A 23111-nucleotide genomic window follows, 5' to 3' on the forward strand; every position below is an offset into this window, starting at 1 on the left:
ATTAAAATATCCTTTCTCCAGGCTTGATTTAATGTATCTCTCTCTAAACACAACTTTACTGTGTTTAAAATAACTTAATTCTATACAAATGTAGCTATTTCTGAAATAGTTCATTCGGATTAATTTTTTTCAGTATGGAATAACTTTTTAGTGATCAAAACACATTGTTTCGCTCAGAGCCAAGATATGTGAACTAGAGACTTAATAGTTTGCATTTCCAGACCCAAATGAACTGATATGAAATTGTCAGATGCTGCTGTCCCCATGGATTGTCTTGGGCTCCTTAGGGATGAAGTGTGCTCTAAATGAGAACAGGGATTGCTGGAGGATGTTTAATGTTCATCCATAGTATTGCTGAGATAAGCAGTTTTGTACTGAACTAAAAGATCTTGGGTTTGAAGCTTCTTGCTAATTCACTGCCAGACCCAGACCGTGAGGAGGTGGTTTTTGGAGCAGAGAGGACTCAGCCTTTGAGGTGTCCCGGTGGACTCTGGCTTCTGATCTCTTGTTAAGGTTTGCTCTTGAGGAGTGAAAGTTATCCTTGCTGGAGGACGAATGTGTTGGTGTTACCTGAATTCCCCTGTCTGCCCCCCTGAGAGTTAATTCGCAGCTTACTGGAGTTTAGGCAGTAAAAAAAAAAAAAAAAAATCAGTGTGTGGTATAAGGAAACAAGAAATGTGAGGCTGTACAGAACACCTGACTCTGGAAGGCATCTACACAGACAGCTGTGGTATTGGGGGTCTTCTGAGGAGAACACCTCTCTATTAAGCAGTGCCTCTTTGCCACAAGAAGAAAGGAAGGATGCATCTATGGTTGAAGGCGATGAGATCATCTCTGCCTCTGCATTCACCGGCACTGCATAGGATCAGTGTTTCTCTGGCTAGTGCGTGTCGGCTGGGTGGAGCGGAGTTTTCTTGGTTACTAGAGTGCAGAGAAGCCCATGCAGAAGTCTGATTCTTAAACAGGGGAATCTACCTGCTGCTGAACTATCTAACTGAACATCCTGGATGGATGTCCCAGGCACAGGAATCCCTGTCAGGTGGTTATTCTGGTAGAGCGTGACAATCCTGCCCTCCATGGCATAATAGCAAAAAGGCTAGGGGGGCGAAGGAGCTAGTCAGAGGTGTAATGTGTGTGATTAATGACTGAATGCATTGAGTGGACGTAACCTGAACAAGAACTGTCTTTCCCTAAACATCCTAGTAGGTCTCGGCAGAGGCAGGCTCAAAACCAGACCTAGTTGTGAGTGTGTTTTTGTTTTGTGAATACAGACCCTAGCATGATGGTGTCAAAGGCTAGAATTCCTGGGCACTCCTGGAAATATATGCTGCTCTAATACAAGCGATACACGTTTGGTGTTGCCTGCACTCAAGCTCTTCTTCAAAGAGTGAAGGATAGCTGATTTTGGCCTGAACAAGACCATCTGTTGCCTGCATTCATGCTGATTCCTGAAATGGGTGGCAAAAGATTAGGTATTTCCTAAAAAGCTAAAAACAGGAGAGTTTTTCTTTCCCAGCACTTATGTACAACTGGTGACTAGCATGTCCACTGATAAAATAGACAAAAAAAAAAAGGGGGGGGTGCGGCTGCTGAGCTGGGTCCTGCACACAGGCATCACAGTTCAAAGGATACATACTGGCAATTGTACCCTGTGGGAGGTGATGGGACTTGGTGCTTCCATTGCACAAGAGATTTTTTTTTTTTTTTCCCTGTTCTGGTACTTATCTTAGCAAGATGGAAGTTGAGAGCATCCTGCTAAAGGAGGAAACTGTTTTGGGTTTGAAGAGGTATTTCCACTTCAATTTGTATATCCTGTCTACAAATTAATTACCTATATGAATGTAGAAATATATGGCAGTGCTTTCTTTAAACTGTTTTCTTAAAAAATTTACAGTGAAATCAGTATGAGAAGTGGAGGAGGTTTTTAGTCCTCATCTCCCATGTTTCCATTTCCCCCAGCACTACAGCAGTTCCTAAGGTGTTTCCCCTTGCAAGTCTGTGTGACCTGTGGAGAGCAAGCAGTTCTGAAATGTTGGAGGAGAAGCAGGTCTGTGCCGCCAGTGTTTGTTGATGTAGCTGGTGTTTGCACGAAAAGGAAGGGGACAGATTGAAATGGAGGACGGTGCTGCCTGTCAGAGCACGAGTCCCACAGGCAGGGAGATGCTTGTTTCTCAAGTGTGGGTCTTAAGCTTTTGTAGCTTAGACATAAGGCCATGTCTTGAGGAAATCTGTCTGCGTACAGTTCAAGAAAGCCGGTGATTATGAAACGAGTACTCTTGCCTCAGTATCTGCGGAGTCAGCCATACTCCGTCAGGGCTGTGCCATGTGTTCTCTGTGTCAAGAGCAACGGAGGGATGTTGCTCTGCTTGCCGTTCAGGTGGGAGCACGCTGGGGTGGGGACAGCTGAAGCACAGGGAACCAGTCTGATCGAGACTGATGGCAGGGGCTCCGGCTGGAGAGCAAAAGCTCTCCAGTGAGGACAGCAAAGTTAGATGCTAAAGCAGAATTTTTAAAACATGAGAGGTGGCTAGCTAAGGAGGGGCAGAGGCATATTGTCATAGTGGGCTGTTCTGGTTAGCCAAGGGGCTCGCCCTCAAGCGCAGTAATTGGCTGCCCATGAGGTATGCTGCAATTCCATGAGCTGGGGCTGTGAAAGACCAAGAGCTGCAAGATGAGGATGGGAATGCTCTGTGGGAGGCTGCAGCATGTTAAAGAAACTCAGGCAGGACAGTCCCACTGCTCTTAGGTTTTTATCTGAATCTCTGCACCTGTTAAACCCTCAGGGGTAATGGATAGCATGTACAGTGAAGATCTAGATGGCAAGAAGTCAAGGCCTCCGTGGAACCAGTTGTGCTCTAGTGTGTGTATATTATGTGCTTACTGCAACTTGCAGTTTCCAAAGAAAATAATCTTGGCCAGCCTGGGCTTTCAGACACATGTCAACTGCTCTACAGTCTGTTTTGCAGAGCCTTGCCATCAGGGGACTGAGCCAGTCTAGTGGGGAGACAGCTAGATTTGGGGAAACTTGGACTGTGCGTTGCCAGAATGTAACTTGGTCCTAATAAAGCAGGCACAGCAGAAGAGGAGGTACTAGGCTTCTCGGTAGCGTGTGACTCTGAAGCAGAAGGCTTGATCTTGGTCACCTGTCCTGTCTGTTTTGGTAACACTAAGCTGCTGCTTGTGACCACCTACAGTTGTGCTGGCTGAAGCTACCCTATTTAACTTTTTCTTTCCAGTAAGCCACCTGTTTGAATGGGTAAAAACTTGCCTGCTTCCCTTCTTAAGCAATGGTCTGGGATATCTGCCAGCACTCTCACTAGCCAAAACCAAGCTTTTATGTGAGGAGATTAAACTCTGAGTTGCTTCCAACTTCCCTGTCACTTGCTGAGCACACCATCACTATGTGCAGACCTCTCAGCTGCTTCCTCTGTGGCTCTATCCTTTTTTTTTTTTTTTCTCTGTTTTACCTTGCTTACCATCTCTTCCTTGCAGCTTTGCTCAGCTCTTGTCCTCGGGGCAGAGTATATAGCCCCATTCTGCTCTCCCACCACTTTGCTGTCTTTTCCTGTCTTTGATTTGTGCATCATACCCTCCCCTTCACTGCTCCTCTGCCCCCTCAGTTCATTTCCTAAGATAGAGCCTCTGCTGGTATCCTACTCTGCTTTCACTGTGGCGGCTTCTTTGCCACCTTGTAGCCAGAAAACCTGCGAGGACTTACTCTCTCTGCCTGCCTTCCTGTGCTTCCTGCCCCTGTTTTCTCAGATGTTGCTCAGAAATGGCTGTGCCATAGGCCTCAAGAGGGGAAAACAGCATTTAGTATGTCTGGTCCACAGCCATACAAACATAGATCAGTGGGTGTAAAACAGCATGGTGACTAGTCGGTTGAGTCCCTCCTCCCCAGAGGTGGCTGCTGCCATTTGTCACTCCAGGCACCTTTGAGAGATTATCCCACGTGTTTTTCTGATACCCTGTACTAATGATGACCATGATTTAGAGACTCAGTGTGGCATGACAACAATTACTACATAGTGTGCTGGGGATCTGAAATAGTTGTGCTTAAGTCTTTGCATCATCCTACAACAAAGCCACTGAGGACATGCACAAAAATGCAGTTTTCCTAGTGTTCTTTTGCTTAATGCTGCACAAGAGGACATAAGTGGAGGAGAAGGGCTTATGTGCCTTTGCCCATGTGTGAGTCAAGTTCCCAAACTTTTTACAGACCTGCTGTCAGCTTTCAGCAAGTCACTAAGTCTGGGTCATGTTGCATATCATCTTTACACATGAATAGCTATTTCTCTCCCCTCTGACAGACTGTCTGGCAGGAGACAGGATGCTGTCTCTTACAATGTATGTGTGGTTTTGGTGCAATAAAACTCAAACCCTGTAGGGGATCGATAAATGTTACTACTCATATGAACTAAAAATAACTCAGAGCTGTATGTTATATAGGTTTAGGCTGGATATTAGGAAAAGGCTCTTCACCCAGAGGGTGGTGGAGCACTGGAACAGGCTCCCCAGGGAGGTAGTCATGGTGCTAAGCCTGACAATATTCAAGAAGCATTTGAACGATGCCCTCAGCCATATGGTGTGAATTTTGGGGTTGTCCTATGCAGGGTCAGGAGTTGGACTTGATGATCCTTGTGGGTCCCTTCCAACTCAAGACATTCTGTGATTCTATGATCTCTGGTAGCCTAGAGTATCCTTGATGCAGAAGTTATTTCATCAGTCATGAATTATTACATTTATGTTCAGTTTAAGCACCTGTGTGGGCAGTCAGCTGCACTTGAAATCTGTATAGTGTTTCTTGATGGGAAATTGTCTCTGCTAGCAATACCTGCATGACTCTAGGCTTTTTCAGGGGTGCATGTGAGGCAACAGAGGCAAGTTAGAGCACAGGAAATTCTGACTAAATATAAAGAAGAAGCTTTTGCTATGAGGGTGGTCAGAGACTGGACCAGGACTCCTGAGAGACTGGGGGATCTCTGTCCTTGGAGATATTGACTGGACAAAGCCTGGAGCAACCTGCTGTAGGGAGACCTGGTTTGAGCAGAAGGTCAGACCTCCAGGGTCCAGAGATCCTTCCCAACCTACCTCATTCTGTGAGGTTTGTCAGCTGAGCTAAGCTGTGCTAGATAAGATTTGGCTCAGGATGTGCTATTGTCTTTGTAATAGAGTTGAATTTCTCCATGTTGTTTTCTTCAATACAGATAGTGATCCGGATGGACAGAGCAACAAAGCATATAGAGTCATGGAAGATAGCAGTCATCGTTGTGTCAGTGATAATAGGCTTAGCCCTCATCATTGGCTTGATTACATTTTTTTTGTGCCATGGTAAGTGCACCACTCTTTTGTTGCCACAAGTCTTCAGGAATCTGTTGTGTTTCACTTGCTACTGTGGTCTTGCCTAATGATTTAGGTATACAATTTGCCCCGGTATAGAATCTGCATGAGGAGACTTACTAGACCCTATACAAGATCTGAATTAATTAGAAAACCTGCAAGAATACTTAAAATATCATTTACTTGAAGCAGGGATTTAAGTTTTGTCCCTCTTTTTGTTTCTTGTCTTGCCCTGGTGCCTCCACCATCCATGGCTAACCAAAGGCTAGCAGTCTTCTGTGTAAGCCAGGGGTGTGCTAGTACTCAGGCTATGCGTAGTAAGCTTAGTCGTGAACAGGGTTTTTGCAGAAACTGAACCTGGCACCTCTAGCTGAGGATATTCCAGAAAGAGAGGGCAGAGGTCTAGGCTTTTTGGAGCCCAGGAGTCGTCAGTCCTGGTTGCCAAGGGCCCAGTTTTGGTAGCAGATGAATGAAGCCCAGCCATTCCATTCCCAGAGATACCAGTGTGAGGCGTTTTGAAATGTCTTCCTGCTGGGATGGAACTAATTGTGTTGCTGTCACAGCTCACCAAGAGTCGACGAGGCCATGGCTTGCATTAGGACACTAGACAGCGCAGTGGCAGAGAAGCAGCTTAGCTTTGCTTTTTGCTAACTCTCCATTATGGGACCCCTCTCTGCCATTCACCTGAGAGCCAGATTTTAAACTTAACCTGACTGCTGACTGGATGCAAACAGCTCTGGGCCACCTGCCTCTCAGAGGGGCAGGGACATGCCAGAGTGCAGCTAGGGAGGAGTGAATGTGTCTACTGAGTCAGAAGGGACATATGTGGGCTGGTGTGTCTTGTGCTGTGCTCACCTCAGGCTGATGAGAAGACGGTCCCCAGAGAAATGTTGTAGTGGGTGTAACTTAGAGCTACTTGGGATGGTCCTCAAAGTAGAAATGAGCCCCTAGCTGGTCCATGGAGCAACAAGATGGTCCAGAGCCCCCTTTTCCCAAAGTGCTGCTAAAGCTGTCATTCCACAGCTGATAGGGTCACAGCCAGAGCCTGGGAGCCTTACTTGTTCCACATTCTGTGAGGTGCTGTGCGTGTTTGAATTGTACTGAAGGAGATCAGCCACCTTTCCTCTTCTTCTCCTTTGTAGATCAGGACCGGTATTACAATGCATCTTTCCTAGTCACCAGTGTCAAGTATGACCCTCAGTATGAAAGGCAAACCACAGAAGAGTTCAGGCACCTGAGCCAAGAGATTGAAACCATGGTAAGCTAAGCTATTTCTCTGTTTCTGCTTGACCTATGGTGAAGAGTCCTGCGATTGTGTGATATGAAATAAAGAGTTGGAGGTGATTGTGCCTCATCCTTATGTGGCTGGCCTTACCTTTCAAAGCTTGCTGTAGTGGGTTAAAGATGCATTGCTGACTGTGTGCGAGCAGATGGTAAGCATAGGTGCTGTCTGTTCCAGCAGCCCTGTGGTGGAACAGGCACCCACAGAGCAGAAGGGACAGCAAAACTGGCCAGCTCAGCTGTTTATTTTGGTTCTGTATCCTCTGATGGAAAAAGGGGGATAGCTTTGGTGTAGAGCTGGAGATCTGAAAGCATTTTCGTGTGTTTTGGAGGCTCACAAGACTGTTATATCTTGAGAGCACATATATATTACAGGTGTATTTTAACACACTCTTTTCCTTTAACAGATATCTTCAGTATTCAAGGGGTCCTATCTACGTAAAAGGTACATCAGGTCCCATGTTGTCAGTCTAAGGTAAGTAATGTGAATGTCAGGAATAAGCAGGGATGTGATAAATATCCTTTCTTTCTACCCCTTGACCATATGGAGCGTGCTTGGTTGTTTATGCTTGGATGACACCAGCAGGATGAGTAAGTCTTGGCTGGTTGTCACTGTCCTTTGATGCTCATAACACTGAGGGCTCAGTTACCTTCCGAGGTTGGCAAGGAAGAGAAATTTGGCCTTATACTTCTGCAGATTGATTACCTGAACACCAGTTGTTTGTGGCTGTGATGCAGTAGCTGAATTATTAGGTGATCCCAGTCTTCACTACTAGTTAAGGGCTTGAGAGATGCAGTGTCAGCTCTTTATTCCACTTAATGCTACAGGCTGGGGGAGGAGTGGCTGGAAAGCTGCCTGGCAGAAAAGGACCTGGGGGTGTTGGTTGACAGCTGCCTGAACATGAGCCAGCAGTGTGCTCAGGTGGCCAAGAGGGCCAATGGCATCCTGGCCTGTATCAAGAATAGTGTGGCCAGCAGGACCAGGGAGGTGATGGTGCCCCTGTACTTGGCACTGGTGAGGCGGCACCTCGAGTACTGTGTTCAGTGTTGGGCCCCTCACTACAAGAAGGACATTGAGGTGCTGGAGCGTGTCCAGAGAAGGGCAACGAAGCTGGTGAAGGGTCTAGAGCACAAGTCTGATGAGGAGCGGCTGAGGGAGCTGGGGTTGTTTGGTCTGGAGAAGAGAAGGCTGAGGCGAGACCTTATTGCTCTCTACAACTGCCTGAAAGGAGGCTGTAGCCAGGTGGGGTTTGGTCTCTTCTCCCTAGTAATGAGTGATAGAACGAGAGGAAATGGCCTCAAGCTGTGCCAGGGGAAGTTTAGGTTGGATACTAGGAAAAACTTCCTCACCGAGAGGGTGGTCAAGCATTGGAAGAGGCTGCCCAGGGAAGTGGTTGAGTCTCCATCCCTGGAGGTATTTAAAGAACAGATAGATGTGGTGCTTAGGGATATGGTTTAGTGGTGGACTTGGCAGTGCTAGGTTAATGGTTGGACTCTATCTTAAGGGTCTTTTCCAACCTTGATGATTCCATGATTCTGTGGTGGAGGCTCAGGCTGGTGTTTACCCTCTGTGTGGTATACAGCAGGAGGTGACTATTGTCCTCCCTCTCTGAAAAGGTCTGAAGGAATAAATGATTCCACTGTGAGATACCTGGATACAGAGTTGAGGGAAGGAGGCAAGTGGGACATACAGGTATAAAGGTCCTGTGTGAAGGCTTTTAAGTCTTTCCTCTCTCTGCAGTAATTAAGTATCACTCTCAGCGATAAGAGCCATCACTTCCCTCTACTTCACATTACTTTGGTTTGGAGTTGTATTTCTATAAGGCTTAGTTCTGCTGTGAAATATTTTTCCCTAGACAGCAAAGAATTTCCAGGCTTCCCACAAATGTCCTTCACAACACTTCTGGGCTTTCTTGCCTTTAACTGTCTCTAGATGGAATGAGTCATTTCCTTAAACTGTTCTACATTGGTTTCTGCTGCTGGTTTCTTCCACAAGCCTCCCATACTGCATATCAACTGAAATTACAGTACTTGGGAGCTAGACTTCAAGCAACCTCTTCACACCTTTTAGGTTGATGAAGTAGTAATCTCTTCCAGGCTTGTTTTCACTACAGATACCTTGTGCAACTAGGCACTGGACCAGCTTAGCTACATCTCTGCTGTCTTTCCCTCTAGGCTTCAGTTGGTTTTCCTTCAGACTGTTAGTCTAAAATATTGGACCCAATATTTTTTACTGACAGTAAGCGATCATACCTTGCTCAGATAACTCAAACTATTGAGATTTTTTCCTCTAGATACAGTGGAACTAACTGGCCAATAAATGGACAAGTGACTTAAATGGAAAGAAATGCCAAAAGACCTTTTTAACTTCTGTGGCTCTAAACTGGGTCTTTTGAATGGCTGTTAGGAGTGGCCTGTTGGGTATCTGTTGAAGGGTTTCAACTTGCTGTATTGTTGCTACTGCCATCTGTGTCCTACTGACTATGAGCTGTGTGGAGGCTGAAGGGAGTGATCCCTCCTCTCCTTCTCAGCTGTACTGCTTATAACAGTTCCCAGAACATTCCCTCTGATCATTGTTATAGCGAGAACCAAGCCTTTTGCTGCCTGCTGATGTGTCATCATCTTCCTTTTACTTATGCACAGCTATGCTGTTTGTTCTATACATCTGTGCAGACCAGACTTGTTCTTATATAAAGAAGGCAGATGGTGCAAAGCAGAACAAAGAGGATTAGTGAGCAAAGAGAGAATGACACCACTTTGTTTTTGTTGGTTTGCAGCCCAGATCCTGGTGGAGTGCTTGCATCTGTTGTTCTGGTATTTAAATTCGCCTCGGCTGACAGTGAGGCAGCAAGCTGGGGTCACGTCAACCGTGTGTTACGCAGAATGCTACAAACAAGTTCCACGTTCTTGAATGTTGACCAGTCTACCCTCAGACTCACAGGCAAGTGCCTTAGGTTTGTGTTTTTAGCTTGGAATTTGTTCCTCATACTTTAATGTTCATAGTGTATTGAGTTTCACTTCAGTATGCAAATATGGGCTATTTTCTTCTTTTGCCTCCTCAGAATTGTGTGTTACAGCTGACAGTGCAGGAACTTGGAAAGAAGTAGCATGAAAAGCACTAAGGCATACTGGCACTGATTTGAGTGTGAGCTCTCCTCTGTGCATCAGATGCTCTCTCTGTGTGACCTAGCTCTGTTGAATGAGATAGCCCCCCCAATTCATCAAAAAAAGGCCCAACTTTGTGACCACATGTTCACAGATTACCTTGTTGAGGCATGTAGTGAATTGGACAAGAACATGTATCCCCAGGTACTGAAATGGAGTCCTCAAGCTATTAAAAAAATGTAAGGCTGAGATGGTTCCCTTCTCCACCCCCTGCCATTTCCTTTGCTTATTTGACAGATGCTGTAGCAAGCATTCATAACAAAACCCTGAGGTTCCCTGGGCAGTAATCCTCTCCCATGAATCTGTCGCTGGCTACCATCAGAATCTGGCAGAGGGTTTTTTTGTAGGAAAAGTCAGTAATGTTACAGTTTAGCTCCAGTCAATCCCAGCACTGAGGATCTGTGAAGATTGTTTTGACCACCTTGCCATACTGAACTTGAACAAATGCATGTTGGCGTTTATATCGTGCACAGCTGCCACCATATGTAGATGTTACTTGGACCTGTTTGCAGTCATCTGCTGCTTTTGTTAGCTTTGATCTAAGGCAAGAAAGATGTGTCCTCTGGCCTTACACTTTCAGTGAGGAACAGAGGCTTAACTGAACTTCTCCAACAGAGCAAATTACTCCTTTTACTGTCCTGTCATTCCATGCAGCAATGCAAGCCATTTAATTTGTTTGCTGGGTACAGGGAAGGATTCTGTGCCAGATCACATAGCTGTATGAGATATACTCACTGTGGTGTTTGCTTTTCATTTCAGAGTTGAATAAGGAAAAGGGAGATAACCTCTTAAACAACTGTAAGTACAAATGCGTTACAGAAAAGGTCCAGGGGCATGGTGCTATAGGTTCTGTTTTTACGGTGCTATAGGTTCTGTTTTTACGGTGCTATAGGTTCTGTTTTTACGGTGCTATAGGTTCTGTTTTTACGGTGCTATAGGTTCTGTTTTTACGGTGCTATAGGTTCTGTTTTTACGGTGCTATAGGTTCTGTTTTTACGGTGCTATAGGTTCTGTTTTTACGGTGCTATAGGTTCTGTTTTTACGGTGCTATAGGTTCTGTTTTTACAAGATTCTTAATGCTTTTGAGATGCAAGTTGAAAAAATTACTTGTTAAAGATACTAAAGCAGTAGACAGTGCATGAGCCGACTCATTTTCTTGCAGTCAGGCTGGCTCTGTACTGTTTGCAGAATCAGACATTCTGACTTGGTGGTGGGAAGCACTTGCTTTAATGTTGGTTATGGGAAGTGGGGGCATGTAGATGAGCTCCTGTTAGCGAGCTTTGCACAAGGACTGCAGTTGCTGTGGACTAAGATTCTTGCCGGAATCCTTCCAAAAAAACGTTTTCCCTCCTGCCCCCTCCTCCCTGCAGAAAGGTTTGGCAATAGCTGCCTGTCACATTTGGCCTAAACCTTGCAATATACAGGGCAAGGCCAGAGGGTGGGAGAGGGAGAAGAGCTGTCCACAGTAAGAGCAAGGCAGTGGCACAGCCCTAGAGAGGGGCAGGTTCTCAGTCCCTCTCCTGTTCTGTGCTCCCCTGTGAGGTCTTACACCATCTCCCTGTTTCCAGAGGAGGATTAAGTCCTCTCCCAGGGGATTGCCTCAGTCCCCTGCATGGTCTTGGAGCCTTTGCACATTAGCTTTCCATCTTTAAACGGACTCTGAGAATTAGTTGGCTTGGATCTAACTTATTTCAGCTGAGTAATACATGACTGTGCTGTTGGCACACTAGTTAAAAGTAAACTGTTGGAGGAAGAGGATGCTATTTTTTTTTTTTTGTTGCTGTTGTCAAGGCTGACCTGGAGGTGACCTGACAAAATCCTTTCTTTGCTTAGTTTGTGGGTGGGTTTTTTGTTTGGTTTTGTGGTTTTTGGTTTGGTTTTTTTGGTTGTTTTTTTTTTTTTTTTTGCAGACTAGTCTTCAGCAATTCTGTGGCACTTAAAGCTGTATTGACTATGTTGGTCTTGCCTTTGCTATACAGGTGGGATGTTACAAATAATGGGAAGATTGCCTCTACTGAGTTCACAAGTGATAAGCAGTGTCTGTCTTGTGCATATTTTGGTGGTGATATGTGTGTTAAAGCTTAGAGCTGCCCTGGTGTGGTGGTTGTTTATGTGGGGGTTCCTCAGTATTTTTGTACTCAATTTTTTAAAGTATTTTTAAAAAAAACAAAAGCAAACTAAGGATGTTCTTTTTTTTTTTTTATACAGTACCAAGAGAGGATTAGTCTTTAGAAGAAACTTACATGCCGTTATTATGAAAATGCTGTGACTGTAAATGCTTAGGTTAATTATCAGTGCATGCCTTTTGTGCCTAATAATCTGTGTGTGTAGCTGTACATACAGACACACTAATGGCTATGTATGTTGCCTTTCCTCTGTACAGCTCTGGTCAAATATCAAAGCAAGGTTTGTAGAGGCAATATTTTTTTTTAACTAGATAAACAGTTACAACTTGGGAAAATAAACAGTGTCTCAGATATACAGCCTTCAGTTCCCATGGGAGTACGTATGGGCTTGTGGGTCTGAAAACTGGCTTAATGAAAAAGTAGTGAATCTTCTACCAAACTTCTTTGTTTACCCTGCATCTGTCCTGAGATGCTTGTAACCATGACACTTGGTTTCCCTGCTATTGGAGGCACTGATTTAGGTGAAGGCTGTCTCTTGACATCTATGCTCTGTTATGCCTGTGCCTGCAGCCATGTGGTCCTTTCCCAAAACAACACCCTGATTGCCCTCAATCAGCTAAAGCGGAGCTGCCTTTCCTTTGACAGGCTGTGGAATACGAAGACAGACATTCTCCTTTGCAGGAGTGGAGAGAATAGTTGGCGGGCAGCGTGCGCGGGACGGGGAATGGCCGTGGCAGGCTAGTATTCAGCTTGATGGGACCCATCGCTGTGGTGCATCAGTGATCAGTAATACGTGGCTAGTGACTGCAGCCCACTGCTTTAGAGGGTAAGTCATCAGCACCTTTCTGATCCTACAGGCCTTAGGATTCTTGGGTGCTCTGGCCTTTTGTGGCCCTCTAACATCTGTATCTGCTGAAAGATAATAAAGTGTGGCTCTTCTCTGTCCTGTTAGGCAAACCTGGCCACATTGCATTTTGATGCTTAAATGGAGAGCTAAGCTCCTTTGGGGATCTTGTTTTGTGTGGCTGTGACATAACCTCAAATATCTTACAGAGTAAGAGATCCTCGGAGGTGGACTGCCAGCTTTGGAATTCTGCTGAGACCTCCAAAACAGAAAAAATTCGTCCGAAGAATTATCGTTCATGAAAGATACAGCGACTTAATCTTTGATCATGAATATGATGTGGCTGTTGTGGAACTTGCCTCTGCTATTGAATTCACGAGTGATGTGCACAGTGTCTGTCTTCCTGAAGCATCTCATGTTTTCCCAGAGAACGCTACCTGTTTTGTCACAGGTTGGGGAGCTTTGGAGAATGATGGTGAGTGTCTCTTGCCTTCCCGTGCCCTGTCACAAGTGTATCTGAGAAGACTGCTGTTAGTTTTATGGGGTTTCTGTTTATTTTGGGTTCCTTAGACTTGGTGTTTGATAAGTGCATGTGCTAATGATACACCTCTGAACTTAATTTGCTGCTTTTTTTTCTGGCTTAGTTAGTGGATTGGAATATGGGGGAAAGACCCTACAGGTTAACCTTACAGGAGTAAGAGCAGGGTTTTTTTTTTTTGTTGTTGCTGCATGCATTGTGCTGATTGAATACATTCTGTTCTTCATTCCCGCTGGCCTAGTCCCTCTAGGTTTAGCTCTGACATGAGTTCTTTCACCATTCAGCTTTGCTATAGATGTATCATGACAGTTTTCATCAGTTATTCTCTCTTTGGTCATAAATCAGGCTTCAGTTCATCCAATGACTTGAGTGAGCTTCGTTCAAATTAGTCCATGTCAGTGAGGCTAGAGATGATAAGACTATAAATCTGCTTATGAGAACCATCGAACTACATAGGTTGTGTTGCATGATAGATTCTTGAGGTGCGTAGTGATTGTCCAAAGCTATGTTGCAGTTAACCAAATGGGTCTTTCTAATGATATCAAGGACATATCTTGTAGCCTACAGTTGAATTCAATGCTGAAACATGTACAAAAATCCCTTTGCCCATTATGCTAAAGAGCATCTGGTGAGGATGAAAGATGGAGAAGGGTTATGTTTGGAAACAAGTGAAGGACTTTGGGGGGAGTGGGGGGAAGGAACTTCCTTCTTCCTGAGACATTGTCTGGGTAGCTCCCTTCCTTGCCTGTAACGGCAGAAAAGCTGTAGGAAAATCTGACTGCTCCTAATCCTTGAGTGTTGTAACTTGCTTACCCTGTCTGCAAATTCTAATGCCACTTCTCCTTCTAGGCCATAGTGTTAATCAGCTTCGACAAGCAGAAGTAAAAATTATAAGCACTGTGACTTGTAATAGAAGACAAGTGTACAGTGGCGCGATAACACCTGGAATGTTGTGTGCTGGATACTTGGAGGGGCAGGTGGATGCCTGCCAGGTAAGTCTCTTCATAGGTAATAGTAAAAAGGAAGTAGGTGGGGTAGGAGGTGATGTTTCCTAGAAATAAAATATACTTTGGGGAATTTTGATTAAGTTTATGGGGTTCGGTATCTTGACAGATGTAAATGAAGAGCTTTATGGCTCACAGGCTGAAGTCTGCACTTCTGTGCTTGGGGTTTATATATAATGCACATGTGAGAATACAGATGTCGGGGTGTGGAGTGGGAGAGACTGAATTAGACACAGACTGTAGTCTCTGTCTTGTCAGTAAACCGTGTGGAGGTTGAATTATAGCTGTGGTCTAGAGACAAATATCTGTCAGTTGTTGTAACAGAATAATTTGAGGCTTGCTGCATTAGCAAGGTGAACACTGTTTACTTTGTTCCTGCCTGTTGACATTTTTCTCCTTAGGGTGACTCTGGTGGGCCACTGGTGCATGTGAACTCCAGAGGAATCTGGTATCTTGTGGGAATAGTGAGCTGGGGAGATGAATGTGGCAAGCAAAATAAACCAGGAGTATACACGCGAGTGACTTACTATCGAAACTGGATCAACTCCAAAACGGGCATCTGAAACCTGCAGCAGGTTAAGTTTTGTGGGCTGTGTACGGCTATTTCTCTGACACATTCTGCTCTGTGGTTACCTTCTAAGCAGCTGCTGGCTTAGCTTGTAGTTATGTATCAAGTGCCAGCAAGCTCGGAGTAGTCTAGGACTTGAAATTGGTTTGGCCTACAGCCAGACAGGAACGGACTTGATCCACATGACACTGTTTGTTCAGGAAGTACTTTATCAAAGGGACAGCTGCCTTTGTCTATATGCAATATACTGACCCTTCTTTCTCTGTGGCCAAATGTCTTGGCCCCTGCTTTTATACTGGGGCAAAATGAGTGAGCCCAAACAATCATTTACCAGCATCCAAGACAAGTTATAACTAAAACGTGGCCTGCCCGTTTGCTCTGTGCTCCCAAGACCCCATCTGTCTGTAGACCAGCTACGATCTAGCCCCCGACTCCAAGGCTGCTGCGCTTCTGAATTCTTCTTGAGCTTTCTCCTGCATCATTCCGGGAAGCATACTCTAATGAAGATGGCTTAGAAGTCCTGGTTCCTAATATGATGTTGGACTGTTACTTAGCTGAATAGAGAATTTTTCCTTGCTATGTTGTCCTGAAAAAGGAGTCAGTGGAAAACACCAGCTTCTGTCCACCTTTGAAGAAGTGTATGTGTGCCTGCTCAGTGCTTCATATGAACAGTCCCTACCACAGTGTTTGCCGTGAGAGTGATTGCTGGACTTAAGACCAAAAACCACTTTACATTCATACCAGTCTGTTGTCATATCAGAATATTTGGCTGAATTAATTTCCATTTTTAACTTTTCAGATTGTATTGTTCTGAATAAAAGTCCTTGACTTTTTGTGCAGGATGGAGCATTGTAACAATCTCAGTATGACCATTGCCAAGAAAACCCCTCTCAAACTGCTTATTCTTGTGAATGTTGTTCTCAAGTCTTTATGATTTAATATGTGCATCTTCAGCTGCATCCTTTAAAAAAAAAAAGCTTTTGTATTATGGTGGAAATACCTGTCTCCTTCAGAGCAGGGCAGAACTTCTGACCCAGTAATCTTACGTAAAGATCTTCTGTCAGGAAGTAAGAATTGCCTGCATCTCATTGCGAGACCATAGCTAACTCATTTGATCTCAACCACACAAAATTCGTATTCTCTTTGACTTCATGTTTTCAGGAGCCCATGTTTCCATCTGCCAGGTAGATCTCAAACTTTCTACACCCCAGCAGCAGAACATGCCTATTCCTGGTGAGGATGCTTTCCTTGGTGTGTCTGCAGACTCTTTCCAACACTTAGTGTGGATGCTAGTCCTGACAGCAGCAAGTGCTGTGATCTTAGTTGCTAGATAATGAGCTACTCAATTGCTCCCTTTTACCTCTATGGTCAGAAGAGAAAGAACTCAGTAAAGGAGATACCAGCCACACTGCCAAGACTTGGAGCTGGTCCAGCATGGCAAGCAAGCAAGAATCTTATGCCAGGCTAGAAAAGGCAAACAGCAGGCTTTCAGCATGCTCATAGTTAGAAGATCTGGGGGAAACAGGTCCTTGGTGATCTTAGCATCAAAGTGTTGTCCAAATTGAGTACAAGTCAGTTGACATAGTCAATGGCAGTTCAGGGGATCCCCTCTGGACTATGCAGCTTGCTGCAAATGCTACCAAACAGAGCAGCAATCCATCGAGTTGATGAAGTATTTCGATTATGCATCCTGTGATCTGGCTGCTTGCCAGGACAGAGAACCATGCTTTTCTAGAGCCTCACTGGAGGTACTGGAATATTTGGATGCCCAGAGAAGGTCTGCATGAAAGACAAGGGTCTGCAGCTGCTGTGTGTTCTATACTTGTGTATATTGGGAAACCTGGCACTTAAATTTTTTCTCAGGGAACTTTTCTTGTGGAATGTTGTGAGCTTCAGAAGCAAAACTTTGTGGCTTAATTTCTACATAGGGAGTAAAAAATGTCAGGTCTGTTGAGCTCAACAAATCTCATTTTAGTCCCTTAAGCAGAACATGGCTTGGAAGTATATTGCTTGTAGAGGAAGTTTTAAAAATGATGTATGACAAGTATATATGAATTTTTTTGTTGCTGGTAGCAATTTTCAGCAGGACAGTGAATAAAATTTGATGATCTTAAAGAAAAGCGTCATTACAAGATGCCATGGATTTCCAGTTCCCAAAGCACTTTAGGCTTAGGTTTTCAAAGGGCATAATGATTTCCTCATCCTGCTGGATTTCATTGTAACTTGGAAGCTTAAAATTTTTAGGGTTGCAAATCCCAGCTATCTCACTGGTTCCCCAAAACAGGTAAGTAGATGTCAGAGAAGTTTATTTTGCATCTGTGAACTTTCCAGTTATGCTTATTTTGGGTACAAAATCAGAAAGCCTCAAGCATTTTGCCCTGTATCAAGGGCTGCAGTAAATATCATTCTCCAAAGTGGTGCGCACAAGGCTGGAAAAAGTGAACTCATTTGCTGAAGGAGCTACCAGTTCTGAGCATCTACTCGGAGGGCTACAGTATCTGATCCACCTTAATGCTGAGTGCCAGCACAGTGCCGGCAGGAGGAGTGAAGGGCTGAAGAGGACCTGACATCTACATGGTTTATGGTTTTGGAGCCTTTATTTTGGACTGTCTTGTGGAGTTTTCCTGATAGCAGCTGGAACAAGTCTTCTGATCCGGTTGCTTCTGGAAGCAATGTAGTTTACATGCTCTGAGGCCTCTTGGTGATGCAAAGCAGTATAAATGGGGGCTGTCAAGAAGAGTGCTTGAAAGAACACCCCTCATCCACTGGGAATGTTGGTGCGATGGACGTGACGGGTCTGAATCCCTTACTCATGGCAAAACTACACTGATGTCAGCATTGTCTGGCTTTTCCTGAGGGAAATTATGGAAATGTGAAGCAATGTAGGCGGCCAAAATGTTTTATTTGGTTTAGGTGGCCTAGCAGATTTGTATTTCTTTTAGCTGCAGTCTCACCTTTTTATGAAGCCACAAGCTTCATCTTCTCTCAACCATGTTTTCATAGGAATTAGCATCTTCACTCAAGGCAGAATGGGATGTATCTATGCAATCATGCATGACACACAGGAATGTAATTTATATGTAAATTTAATAAAACCTGTTAAAAATTTGCCTTCTGTTTCATGAACTTGTTAATCTCCTGCGTCATGGTAAGCAACTGTAAAACAGAGGAGTCCCCATCTTAGAATGTGTTACACTGGTCCTGTACCATGTATTGATGTACGTGCTTTTATGTAGCCTTAACCATCTGGTTTTATTGACTTGTTAGAAGAGCATAACTGGAAGAAGAGCATAACTGTTAGAGCAAAACGCCATCCAGACTTGGACAGAATTTACCCACCTGGCCAGAGGTTAACAAAATTTGTGTGCAGGCAAACAGGTCTTGTGTCAGCCACTAGAGGGTGAATCGTATTGTCTGAGAACCTTAAACTCTTGGCTGATGGTGGTGCTCTGTTTCAGCTACTGAGAGGATCTGGAGGACAAGGCACCGCGTCCACGTTGCCTTGAAGATGCAGAGCTGCTACACGATTGTCTTGCAAAGTGTGAGGAGACTACAGCTGTTCAGCTTTTAGCATAGGCCTGTGCAGTACTGGGTGAATTTGTCTTCCCCCACCCTCAGAAAGTTGGCATCAAACGTTCCCCTTTACGTTAAGTACAGTGAGCTATGGCTGCGAGCAAGGGGCTGAGCAGGTTTTGCCTGCTTCTCTGCCACACCATAGCCAGACCTTTGTCCTGTGGAAAAGTAGACTGGAAAGGCACATTGTCAGGTATTGTTGGCATCATGGGTCTATTTTCTCAGCCTTCTTGGAAACAAGATAGCAAGGAGCAGCAGGAATTTTGAGAATCTGATAGGATGGGAGGTTTGCAGTGGCATACAGCTGCTCTTTGCTTTGACCTCCCATTTTGATAACTCCTGATGATTCTTGTAGATCGAAGATACTTACCAGATTTCTTCTTGTCCCTTTTCTGTCAGGATGGGAAACTTGGTACAAATCGCACCATATTCTGAGCTAGAAGAGCACGCTCTTGAACAAAACATGCTGGACTTCATTGATCCTGGTCTATAATACCTAACAGATGAAGGGATGGTCTTGGAATTTGAGATTATCTGAGAGGGTAAAAAGGAGTGCAACAGTTTTATTGCAGCATTTCAGGACATACCAGGTTGGCTATGGATGGGAAGGTGGCTGTTCATTTGGAAGGGTCCTTTCGTCACATTTTACTGGGTCAAGTGCCATAACAGGGGTCTTAGAGACAGACTTCTTAAAGGACATCATTTTAACAAATCTGATTTTTTTTTTTTTTTTTATGGCTTAGAGAAAAGTGCTTTGTGCTGAGTTTCTGACAGAGCACATGTTGTGTGTGTGACAAAGCATTTATGAGCATTCAGTGGCTGGTAACTGTGCCATGACCCAAGGATAGGTTCAGCTGGTGTGGTGATATCTGGCTGGGGGAGCTATGTGGGTGGAGTTTCTGTCAAAGGGTTTGAAGTGAAAAACTGAACTGAAGAACAACTCTCATGTTTTTCTGTATGTGTGGTTGAACCAGGATCCTTCTATAAAACATAGCTGTCACTATTTCTGCTTGCTTGGGGTCTTGAGCCATTATTGCCACGAAGAAAACTTTTCAGAACTCATCAGGTTAGAATAGTTCAGAAACAAATATAACAAATGGCAGTTAATCTGCTTTATCTTAGGGTAAGGTTTTATTTTTAATTGAACCTGTTCTTAAATGACACTTCCTTTGAAGGATATTTTGTTTGCCATTCATTGCTGGTGGCTTTTTCTCAGATGCAAATAAATTGTTTCCATAAGGACAGAAAAAACTTTTGGGAACTTGTTATCCAAACCTGCAATTATTTTCTTTTATGTAAGCTTGAATAGGTCCATAAAAGACATGGTATGTCTCTGATCCACTTGATTAGCTACTGAGTTCCTTCTTCCAGTAAAGCTGAAAGGTTGTGCTTGCTATGTGATGTTTGTCCCCTCAGCTCCTGTGCTTTCCATCTTCTAGTTGTGCCACTGGACAATCCCTTCCTTGAGGAAGGACTTGCCATCAGCCTGGCGTCCCAAGCCTGTTTTAATCACAGATCGTTCTTTGTAAGTCAATACAAATAGTCAGCTGCCTGCAATTGTCACACATCTCTGATCCCCAAACTCTTGGGATCGTCTGCAGCCTTTGGAGTAGTGACCCAGACAGTCTGGCACTGTTTCCCCAGGCCAGCAGAGATGACCCGCATACCAAGGGGAGCTGTTACTGGGATCGTTCCTTCCCCAGTGGACAGACCAGATAGAGGGACTGTACTAGGAAATAACGTCTCCTGTGCTAGAGGATGGTGAGAACATAAGGAAAAAACTTTTTTATTGTGAGAGTCGTTGAACATTGACACAGGTTGTCAGGAGAGATTATGGAATCTCCATCCTTGGAGATATCCAAAGCCCAATTGGACATGATCCTGAGCACCTTGGTCCAGCTGCCCCTGTTTTGAGCAGGGATTTTGGGCTAGACCATCTGCAGAGTTCCCTTCACACCTCAGCTACTCTGTGATTCTGTTCTCCCAAAGTGCCTGGCAGCTTCAGGGAAAGGCACATGGCCATGGTTAAGTGGCAGGTACTGTCTCAGATGACCTGACTGCCCCTCAACTGTTTCTGTGACAGATGAATGCACTGGTAGACAACCTAAAGAAGGCTGACACCGGGTCATCTTCATGCTTGACCCTTAGACACAGTACCCAGTGCTGTTGTCCCCAACTTGTTGATTGAGTAATCAATGAAAATAGCAGGGCACAGAAGGGAAAACAATCCATTCTGTGCCACCTAGGCAGAGAGCAGGTTACCCAAGAGTGAGCTCAGCCAGAAGGTCTCACAGGGAGGCAGCAAACCAAGTGGGACCCGTATTTGGTACTGAGTAGTCCTGCCTGAAGCATGCTGCTTTTTTCTGTCAGAGTGACTCAACTCCTGAATTGTGGCTGAAAGGACAGCCAGAGTTGAAACAACTGCAGGATGGAGGTCTTGGGCTTGATTTTCATTATGTCTGATTTAGTCTATGAAGCCTTGAAGGCTAATGCAGTGTATGATAAATGATAAATTCTCACAGGAATCACATTTAGGATCTTGTGTGCTGCTGTAGAGCAAACTGGAAGAGGTAATAACTGTGGCAGAAAGCATCTCAAAGAGCCAGACTCCGTTTGGCTTCCACTAGGCAAGTTAGCTGCTACAAATAATATGAAAACAAGTCCAAGCCAACAATTTTCTGGGGACATAGGGATGTAGGAAAAGTCTTGTTTTGAGTCTGGTGTCTTCTGTAGAGATCTGCGTTAGTGCTCCCAGTAAGTCTCTCTAGCACTTCTGATGTATGAAACCATGCTGCTGTTCTTTTGTTTAATTTGAGCTGTGTCTGTAAAGGATTTATTTTTATCTTAATGTGCCTTATTTCTTTGTAGGCCTAGTCCAATTCATATAAAGATCTCCTGTCTCTTTGGAGATGCTGTGCATCTTGACTGGGAGCAGAGGATTTGTCCAGTGGATGTAGAGAGCGGCTTGTTAGCCTGATTGCTAGGCAATACCTGGAAGAAAACGAGGGCTGGCCTGTTTCACTATACCAAGTAGCAGCTCTGGCTGAGCAGCTGCAGAGGACAGGTGCATGTGCGCTACCTTTCTGCCTCAAATGGGGCGATGGGCTATGAATTCTTTTTCAATGACTCTGGCAGTGGGGGACTTCTGTTATTTAAGAGCATTGTCAGTATTCTGGGCTGGCCTATGTGTCTGCAAGTCAGACGGGTATAGCAGTTTCTGTTATAAGGGACTGGAAAGAGGGACTAACCGGAAACCAACCAGGGTGGGATCTAACATACTTCAGAGCTTGAGGCCAGTGCTATAGCATCTGAGAGCCTCTGCACACACAGTATCTAAAAGCTGCATGGGCATGTAATAAAATCTGGCCCCGAGTGACTTTCCAAGGCTCAAGATAAAGGACCTGGCTTCTCTCCCAGGCCTGACATTGGCTCTGTAGAATCATTCTGTCCTTTTAGTGGATTTTCTGGTTTTGTTTTTCTACTTACCAGTTATTAAAAACCATGGCTGGGAATTTCATGTGGCAAAGGAAAGCATGGGATAATAAACTAATGACCTTTTTTGTTAAAATAGTAGAGTTGTGTAGCATGTTCACAGCTAAAGTTAAAAAGTATTAAGAAATGCAGCTCATTTAGAGCTTCCCCTGAATTTTGAAGGCCGCATGCAAGATAACCTTTGTGTTTTTCAGGAGGGGGAGGCCTAAAGCCATAACTGGGCTGTCAAGGTGTGCTGATGGAAAATGAGTGGACTTGTCCTAAGGAAGGATTTCATCGCAGTGTACCAGTTTGGTCTTATCAGATGCTCACAGAATCACAGAGTAATTTAGATCGGGAAGGATGTACAGAGGTCATCTCATCGAACCCCCTGCTCAAGCAGGTCTAATTAGTTCAGGTTGTTTAAGGCCATGCTCTTTAATGGCACTTCTGTCAGTTCTGTTAAATATCGCTGGCAAGAACATTCACTTCTCGATTTAAAAGTAATGACTGACCGCTGTCTTTGGTCTAAAATTCATGGCCTGGGTTGAGTAACTGGTAGACAATTATGTAAAACATCTTTGCTTGTAAATTCCGAAGATGTTATTGCTATGGGGCTGGCCAATGGTCTTCTCTAAACGTGTTCTTTGTCTCTACAGTCAGGGAGCCTGTGTAAGTATGCAAACATAAATCAAGGTAGCCTATTATTAGCATTCTTAGGCAAGCAGTCTGTCTGACTGGCTGGGCTGACTTTGCAGGGTTAAACAGAGAGGATGGTCATTACATCTTTTTATACTTTCATTCACAAAATCCTGTGCACCCACATTCTCAGATTTCCACCCCACGCTTTGATAGCTAGTTTCCGTACTGCTTCCCTAGTATTGACCAAAAAGGTTAGTAACTGCCTTAGCTTACTGAATAACCCCGTAATACTAAGCACTTTGCAACTTGCTAATTTATTGTGAGGAAAATTGTTCCTTAATGATTGTCTTTTCTTGGCCTGTCTGTACTGTTGTTCCTGGGGGACAGGTATGTGTAAATTGATTTTGCATAATCTGACACAGGCAAGTATGTTTCCTTGTTTTCCGCTGTTTTCCAGGACAGTTCGTTTTAATGGTTAATTACTTTGAAAACAAAAGCAACCTACTTCAATTTTTATTAGGCAGATTGCAACAAATTCTTGATTGTAAGGAAATCAAGT

At 44.3% G+C, this 23111-nt stretch overlaps 1 protein-coding gene across 1 annotated transcript; it reads left to right on the forward strand.

The window, feature by feature from the left end:
- The first annotated feature begins 5207 nt into the window (after positions 1-5207).
- Positions 5208-17902, forward strand: LOC104021306 (transmembrane protease serine 11E-like). Its single transcript, XM_009474848.2, has 9 exons — positions 5208-5331; positions 6483-6598; positions 7029-7096; positions 9399-9562; positions 10546-10584; positions 12558-12738; positions 12966-13231; positions 14144-14286; positions 14700-17902. The coding sequence occupies exons 1-9, from the start codon at positions 5220-5222 to the stop codon at positions 14859-14861; spliced, it is 1251 nt and encodes a 416-aa protein (XP_009473123.2). The 5' UTR covers positions 5208-5219; the 3' UTR covers positions 14862-17902.
- Positions 17903-23111: the final 5209 nt, after the last annotated feature.

This window comes from Nipponia nippon, unplaced genomic scaffold, assembly GCF_047370975.1.
Source record: "Nipponia nippon isolate SJK-2023a ecotype South Korea unplaced genomic scaffold, ASM4737097v1 scaffold_6, whole genome shotgun sequence".
In the NCBI taxonomy this organism is placed as follows: Eukaryota; Metazoa; Chordata; class Aves; order Pelecaniformes; family Threskiornithidae; genus Nipponia; species Nipponia nippon.